We start from the raw sequence: 8,475 nt of genomic DNA, 5'->3' as shown, positions 1-8,475 counted from the left end.
TCAGAGCCTTATGTTTTTGTAAAGGTGTAGCAGCGATTAGATCTGTTGCTAGTTATTTTGACAGTGCAGCTTGAACAAAAAAAATGTAAACCACATTTTACTGTAACTTTGCCGACCCCCTCAAAAAATTGCTCTTAAAAAATTTCCCTGTTTATGGTTCCCCCAATAATGAGATGGGATCTACGCCCTTCTGTTCAACTGCCTTCCTTTCTATTACTTTATAATAACATTAGTATTCTGATGGTCCACTGTTTGATTTATTTACATAATGAATCATTTTAATTTGAACAGTGCAGACTGGAGGGCTGCAGCTCAGGCCTTGAATTTTATAAATAAACTCAGGTTTAGGTAACAAAGTATGTAGCCGGTCCGGTTGTCCGACCAGCCTATGGCAGATAAAACCACATCTCCCACAGTAACTTGCGCTGGCAATACGGAAACGGGAAAGGTGAGGGTGTTTTTTTTCCCCTGAAATGAAAGTAGTCCACCTGTTTCCTTCACACCTGGGCTTAATTCTTCACCCCTTTTGATTGTCAGCTGGCCAATTTGTCTATAAATGAGACACAGTGAAACGGTTTTAAGGTTAGTCTTTTATTAACTTTAATTTGGAAAACTGGAAAATTCGAGGTTGCCTCGCGCCTAGCACGTAGATAAGACATCTTTATTAAAGACGACGCGCAGCCAGTGGTTAAATATTAACACAGATTTTCCACTTAAGCGCCTGTCTGTGTGTTTTCTGTTTGTTTGGAAGCTTTTTAGCAAGAGTTCTTTCCTAGAATTTCTAGAGATATTATTTTCGACTAATATGAATCTAAAAGTGGGGTGGTTTCTGTGTTTCTAAAAACACGGTGCTCTTTTCTTATTATCCTTCCATCTGTACCGCCACCTGTCTCGCGAGGGCAGAAGATGGAGCGGAATGGTACTCAATCTCCCGACTGCCCCGGCTCATTCCCCTACGTCTTTGAACGTTTCCCCCTCGTCAGCCTCAGCACAGACGGTGAAAACGAAACTTCGCCGCAGAAAAACAAAACGATTCCGACTGGCTGCGTGAGTGTCTGACCAAACTCAGGGCGGGGAGGGACTACAGTTACTCCTACATAATGTGGAGCTAAGTTCGCAGATGGTACAGTAGTGTGGCGTGTGCGCACTGCTATCAGACAACCCAGTGGCTGTTGTCGAGGTAAGGTTATCCCTCTGACCCTTATCTCTACTGGAGAAACTGGTTTGTTTACCACAACCTGGGAGGGGACTGCTTGTTGAGGACTGCTGACATATCTGTGCTTGTTTCTGATAAACAGCTCTTTGACAGTTTTTAAGTGCTGCAAATTCAGAAAAGTGAAGTGAAATGTAATTCACATCGTTCTTCCTCTGCTCTGCCTTTCAGATGAGGTCCACTGTGACGTTCTACTTGTGCTACCTGCTGTGCTTGGCTCTGGGGCTGGCCTGCGTGGTGTGTGTGTGTTTGTGGAACAGCCGGTGGAGGGACGGCTTTGCCTGGGATGGCTCCAGCCGCCAGTTCAACTGGCACCCGGTGCTGATGGTGACGGGTCTGCTGGTTCTGTATGGCTACGGTAGGTGAGCTTCACAGTTTTGGATTGTGCAGTTTCATTTCTCTGTCTCACTTCTGTTTCTTCTTTTGATGCTGTAGGTGTATTTAGTCAGTACACACAATTATGGGTTTTGTACTAGGATAGTGCGTCATGTGAGTGTCAGGTGTTATGTGGTAAAACTTTTTTTGCGTTATTGCTGAAACTCCTCAGTGATGTACTAGGATAGTGCGTCATGTGAGTGTCAGGTGTAATGTGGTAAAACGTTTTTTGCGTTATTGCTGAAACTTCTCAGTGATGGCGATCCCCACAAATGCAGAACCTGTACCATCCATCCTGTTTTACAGTGTGGGTTGATAATCTCTCTTACTATGGAACCATGTGATCAGCTATTCAGTTAATGTTAACAATAGGAAGTTGGCACTTCTGCTAGCATTGACCTTTATGAGTATTAACACTTACACACAGGCATTATGCTGACATAAAGTTAGTTTTACATAAAACATTAAACATTAACCTAAAATTAAACTTGTTTTATTTCTACGTTATGACTGTATCATCCAGGAACTTTCAGATTTTTAGCAGGGGGAAAAGTCTAGTAAACTTCTTACAGCCAGCGGATTGGCAGTCCTCAGCGACAGATGTGCTGCATTTTACCACTGCTCCAGTTAAATTTAATATTTTGCTTCTTGAACAAAATCCCTAGTCGGGGAAACTACTTCTAAAACTGTTAGTCCCAAAGAAGGAGCCTTGAAGAACACCATTGGAAATTGTGTAGCAGAAAATGTTTTTGCTCCAAAACCTGGTGGCGTCTTTTTGGTACAAAAATGTCAATGTTAGCCATATTAAACTGTACCTTTTTTTGCTTTGAAGACTACTTCTTTGACAGAAGGAGGAAGTGTGTAAGGATCCAATTTTACTAGGTTGTAGTGACAACATTGGGTTAGCTCTTCAGTTTAAGTTCCTGTTTTGTGGATTATTCAAAGCTCTGTTTTAACTGGGTTGCCAAGTAAAATATTAATCTGGAAATGATCAGGCAAAAGGGTCTAAGGCAAAGCAGAATAGAACTGACCGAAGAAACGATCTATGGTTCCAAAATATAGCTTAAGAAAGATTGGAGAACCTGCAGTCTCCAGGTTCTCCAAAGACTTTGGCTTTGCAGAGGTTTGGGGAACCAGAGGATACAGAAGGACTGAGGGTTTTAATACCAGAGATGGATAATGTTAACATTTTTCTTAGCATCATGATGGCCATGACATCATTCAGTGAGTGTAGCTGGTTATCTGTGGAACATGGCTGATTTGATTGAAGACAATAGTTGGTACAATTTAGCTCAAAGTGAATTATGTTTGTAACACCAATAGGGAGCAGGAAGTATGCTTACAGGTCAATTCAACCATAAAGCCAGGGGAACTAATCTTTTGCTACTGTTCAAGGCATGTTAATTTCCATAAAATGCTAAAGCCATTGTTTCAACTTAAAAAAACAAACAAACATATGACTATGGATAAAGTTATGCTGGACTGTCAGGATCATTGGAATATAGTTAAGGTTAGAATTATTAGCTCCCCAATGAAACCACACAAAATTATTCATATTTTCATTGAAATGACCATAACGCAAGACTGTTCATATGTGTATCGCTACCACAAGAACAAAATCATAATTTCCACAAAGTTTGACCAGTTGATTGAATTGATGTTCCAAATTGAAACTAGATCTAAAATATTACAAGAACAAAATTTGTTCTTGTCGTATTTTACATTACATATTTTACACTATTAAATCTCCTGAGATTTAATAATGAGTGTATGTTTAAGGAAGTAAAAGTGAGGTTTTGGTTTTCTTAGGGGAATATCTATATTTACACCTTCTTGGTGTCACGACATCTTAAGCACTCGACTGTACTTAAAGTGAAATGTACATGAGAAACGGTAGCTGCTGAATCTGTAATCCACTCAGCTTCTCTGGGAGAAATTAGACTTTTCCTTGTCTGACTGATTCTTCCCTGCAGCGCTTAATGACTCCTGTGTGTTTACTTGCTGTTGGATCTTAAATGTAAACAATAAGCCGTGGCTTTTCGTCTACACTCACTACTTTCCTCCATAATAATGAACCTGGAATTTCACTGACAAGAAACTCACGCAGGGTTTTTGCTGTGTGATGCACCTCCAGCTAACTAGCTGAGTTCTGTTAAAGCTCCAGACCCAAACTGTTTATTTTATACCACCTGTGTTGAAACATGACCTCTGTGTCAGTTATAGATTGGCCATTTGTTTAGTCTCTGATTGAGTTGGGAGGAAGACCTCACCATTTACCTTCAGAATCTGTATCAGTGTTGCAGTCAGCTCGGTCGGAACAAAATGGTCTCCCATCTGACTCAAGTCAGCTGAATTGGTTTGAAGTGTGACTCTTCTGTCAGACACACAGATTGTGACTAGGCCTGTCACAATAACTAATTTTGCTGAACAATAAATTCTCAGAGTAATTATTGTTGTAAATGGTATTTCTTGAGACCGTTTTCAAGTAATTGACAAGATACTGTAATTTTGCCCAGTAAACTTTTTTTGTGAAGTACACTTAACACTGGAACTGGAAGGCATTTTAAATATCCAAAGATAAAACAACAACCAAAAAAATAAATTAAATAGAAATAAAAAAACACACATATACGAAACAATGACTATCAATATGCAGATGGAGAAAAAAAGGAATGAAAGCATTCATACCGTTTGTACAGGTCAGTCTGAATAAAAATGTCCATGTTTCAGCAACAGCTTTTTTTACATAAACCCAATTAGGTTTCTTCCAGGAAAGGTAACCCAGATGGTGAGCGGGTTAGGGCAGTCCACCCAGGTCCCTGATCATGCACCTGATTTCAGGGTTAAAATATTAAAAGTTGACAGGAAATATGAAAATATCAGTTTTTGTATATTTTAAATGTTATGTCACTCTATATGCTTCGACTGCCCGTCGCTTTGCCTCTGTCACACCGACACTTTCCCACTGCGAGACAATAAAGAAAATCACTTTTCTACCTGATAAAGTTTGATCACACACAGCGCTGCTGGAACACGTATTGAGAATGCGTAAGATAAACGCACAGGTTATTCTTTGTTCACAAAGATGCATGCGCTCACATCAGTCTCACTGTAAGCTCAACATGAACCTCTGAAAGCCAGTCTATAACTCGACCTGTAGTCAGGTTCACATCGAGCAACGTACACATCGAGGCTGATGCGTACGTTGGAGGAGTATTCTCTGAAAAGGCATGATCCTTATTAAAAATTATGGCTGTGTTTTGTTTTTGTTCCTTGTGCTGTCTCCAGGAGCTGTGGTGTACCGCGTGCCGCTGACCTGGGGTCAGAATAAACTCCCCTGGAAGCTGCTTCATGCCGCTCTGATGCTGGGCTCCCTGATCATGTCCATCTTGGGACTCTGTGCCGTCTTCGACTTTCACAATGCCAAAAACACCCCCAACCTGTATTCGTTACACAGCTGGATCGGAATCACAGCCATAATTCTTTTTACACTTCAGGTACCTGGCTTCCAACGGGACAAAATGTATCTTGTCATCTTCATTAGTGTTAAGGTATTTTTTCTTTTTGTCTTTTCTAACCCACCGTTGGGCAGTGGGGGGTAGGGTTTGCAGGCTTCCTCTTGCCCTGCTCTCCCGTATTGCTCCGTAAACTCCTGAAACCCATCCACGTGTGGCTGGGCGGCAGCATCCTGCTGCTCACCACCGCTGCCTGCATCTCAGGCATCAACGAGAAACTCTTCTTTGTCCTGTGAGTTCTCTTTGTGTTGCTTTTAAAACTCTGTACCTTTAACATGACATCATGATGTTCAATCTTAACATCTGCTTCTTTCCACAGAAAAGGCAACGTCACATACTCCAGCATTCCAGCAGAGGGTGTGTTGGGAAACTCATTAGGGGCTTTAGTCGTAGCCTTTGGCTTGGTCGTCCTCAAGATTCTATCCACCATCCAATGGCAGAGACCAGACTCCAGGCCTGGGGACATAGCTTACACGGTGGGTGTCTGAGGAAAAACAGCTGATTTGTTACAGTCGAATTATAGTGTCCTTAAAGCTGCAATATGCAACTTTTATAAATGGCGTCTTTTAAAATATTTCTTAAAAGTGATACCATGTTGTGACTGAGAAATAATCTCTGAAAAGATGGCTCTCCTCCCTGAGCTGCTATTGCTGTCTGGAGAAAAGCATGGCTCCTGAAGAAAAACAACCAATCAGAGCCAGGAGGAGTGGCTTAGTGTTGTTAATTCTCATGTACTCGCTGCTAAATGTGCTAATGACAGAGAAACAACTTACCGTTACAGGAAAACTGTTTATCCGCCGTCATCATGGTCATGCTAATTAGGCTGAGCATTCACTACAGGCTCTCCTAGCAGGAGTGTAGCAGAGAGCAAGGGGAGAAGGAAGAGAGTGAGGATGAGCAGCGCCACATGGAGGTGGAGGGTGATTGACAGCACCAAGACCCACTCTGATTGGTTGTTTCTAGGTAGCACTGGGAGAAGATGGCGGAACTAATTTTTTTTCCCACAGATTATGTCTCATAACATACTGTCATGACATACTAATAGTTTCAACAAATATGTAAGAAAAAATGATCAAAGTTGCATATTGCAGCTTTAAGTTTTGTTTGATATTGTGAAATGTTTATTTTGTAAAAGTGGGAACCCAGACCTGCATAACATAATTAAAATAAATAAATGAAAAAATATTAATAACACTGATATATTTTATCTTCCAGCCACTTCAAGACGAAAATGACTAAAAGTTGAGGAACTGCAACCAGTTCACTGCTAAATCAGGGCAGTCAGAAAACATATTTAGTTTTCTGATGATGATTAAAGTAAAAAAAAATAAAATAATCACCGTATCAATGTAAATGTGTATTATATTTAAGATTGCTTTTTCACCCAAATAAAACAATTTCATCTGACTTCTTTCTCAGATTACTCTGTCCCATGATGCACTACACCCCTCCCCTGACATCCTATAGAAATGACTTCTCTTCATGTTGTTGAATGCAGCTCTTTAAGTCGTTAACCTGGATTGTTAGGCCTTTCATAATCAAGTTTATTTGTCTATAACATTTCAGCAACAAGGCAGTTCAGATTGCTTTGCATCATAAAAACACAGAAATACAAAATCATAAAAAAAACATGACGGTCAACAATTGAGAAAACTATTATCAAACATTGCATTTTGATGAGTGCCATCACTCATCAATACACATCAAATATGTTGGTCAATGTTCCATTTATTATGGTTTAAGTGCAACTCTGAACAGGAGGGTTTTTAGTGTTGATTTAAGTTATTTCCGTAAGTACTATGATGCGAGTATTGTGGGAATATATATATTTATATACACAAATATATGAATATGAGTATATATTGTCATAGCTACTAATGGGGCCCAAGTCTTAAGTAATTTTCACTACTAAGCCACTAAAGACATCCTTGTCGATAATCGGATTAGTCCACTTAAATTTCCTCAGATACTGACCGATACAGTATATATGTTTTTTTTATTATCCATGAATGATTTTGACTTGTCTTTGTGCCACTGAGATTATTTTGCAGTGGGGAAAAAAGTTCAAGGGGGTCAGGTTTTAATATTGGTAGGAGAAATATTTGTCCTTTACAGAAGAGTGTCAAGAATAAAGCCTTAGTTGAAAAAAGTCATGAGAAGTTCTGTTTGCAACAAGCTGAGCAGGGAACACAGCAAACGTGTGGACCAAGGTTCATCTGGTCGAATAAGCCCAAAATGAAACCTTTTAGTGTGTTTGGTGCAGTGGAACTCTGAGACTGCGAATCTACCCGGACCATCTTCCCTAAAAGTCTAACACGTAGTGGGGTTCTCCGTCCAACAGGACGACGACCCCACCCAGAGCTACAAATGGGTTTAGAGGGTTTGAATCGAGTGTTTGTTTAGAACAGTCTGGACGGAGAACATTGCAAGATGGGTCGTGCTATGAGACTATACGAGTTCATCCTGTCTGAAAGCGCGACAGCTTAGATTTCAAGTGTGACGTTAAGCGAGGGCGAGATGAGTTGGAGAATTTACAACAAGCTCATGATGGATCAGTGAGAAAAGCAGAGCAGAGGGTGGTGGGAATTAGCAGTGGTTGAAAGTGAAAGTGGTGGAACACATGACCCCCTTATGCAGAGGAAGCCACAGAGACTACCATCTCTCTAAAAGGATCCCAGGTGCATTAGTCACATGATGGCAAAAAAACAACAAAAAAAAAACTCCACATATTGACAAAATAGTTCCCTTTCCTCTTTTTCCATCAAACAAGCTCCAGGTTGAAGATATTTTACCACCAGAAGCAGCAACATGAGCGGCCTGATGTGTGCTGTGAGAAGGATCAAAAAGGAGAGGATAATCTGACACTATATGGCTTAACCCTTGTGTTTACAAATGGGGTCCAACCGACCCCACACCCATATCACTTGTATCAGTTGCCTCAGTCCTCGCACGCACAAGGGTTAAAAGAATCACATCAAGTTGCACAGAGCGGAGCATTTCGGGGCATCCGCGATCCGAGTAGAAGAGGACGATTGTCTGCCACAAGATGGCAGCAGAGAGCAATCCAGATTAGGCTCAGAACACGCGAAATGTAAAGATACCTGAGCTGACGTAAAACTAAAGGCTTTCCACTTAAAGAGTCTATCGATGATTATTTACATTTTTAAGAAAAGGTAAATGAAAACATTTTCCCCAGACCTTATTCTCCTTTGCTACATTTAAGAGATGTATTTCCTATCAGAAATTATTTTATTGGTTAAATGACAATAAATTTAAATCCAAATGTATTTATAGTTGTGAATCATTTTGGTTCCTAACGACAGCTCGGTTAACAATCAGCCTTTTTTCTGTGAGTTGTGAGTTGAATTGATG

General features: G+C 40.4%; 1 protein-coding gene across 4 annotated transcripts; it reads left to right on the top strand.

Annotated features, from left to right (window-relative positions):
* The first annotated feature begins 373 nt into the window (after window positions 1-373).
* Window positions 374-6,510, top strand: cyb561a3a (cytochrome b561 family, member A3a). Of its 4 annotated transcripts, none has more exons than XM_016661453.1 (7): window positions 374-448; window positions 904-1,047; window positions 1,385-1,571; window positions 4,877-5,085; window positions 5,181-5,335; window positions 5,423-5,579; window positions 6,319-6,510. In XM_016661453.1, exons 1-7 carry the CDS (start codon window positions 389-391, stop codon window positions 6,340-6,342), a joined length of 936 nt encoding a protein of 311 aa, XP_016516939.1. In that variant the 5' UTR covers window positions 374-388; the 3' UTR covers window positions 6,343-6,510. The 4 variants fall into 4 exon arrangements, with proteins under 4 accessions (XP_016516939.1, XP_007573503.1, XP_007573505.1 ...); XM_007573441.2 differs by lacking the exon at window positions 374-448 and adding an exon at window positions 471-582; XM_007573443.2 differs by lacking the exons at window positions 374-448; window positions 904-1,047 and adding an exon at window positions 473-582.
* The last annotated feature ends 1,965 nt before the right edge of the window (window positions 6,511-8,475 follow it).

Source organism: Poecilia formosa, unplaced genomic scaffold, assembly GCF_000485575.1.
Source record: "Poecilia formosa unplaced genomic scaffold, Poecilia_formosa-5.1.2 Scaffold329, whole genome shotgun sequence".
NCBI lineage: Eukaryota > Metazoa > Chordata > Actinopteri > Cyprinodontiformes > Poeciliidae > Poecilia > Poecilia formosa.
This window is presented reverse-complemented; position numbering and strand designations above follow the sequence as displayed.

Excerpts from the sequence above, each read along its gene's own strand:
- cyb561a3a (XM_016661453.1), top strand. The coding sequence starts at position 389 with ATGGCAGATAAAACCACATCTCCCACAGTAACTTGCGCTGGCAATACG. Across the intron at positions 1,572-4,876 it reads GCTGGTTCTGTATGGCTACG|GAGCTGTGGTGTACCGCGTG; the intron begins GTAGGTGAGCTT and ends TGCTGTCTCCAG. Across the intron at positions 5,086-5,180 it reads TAATTCTTTTTACACTTCAG|TGGGGGGTAGGGTTTGCAGG; the intron begins GTACCTGGCTTC and ends ACCGTTGGGCAG.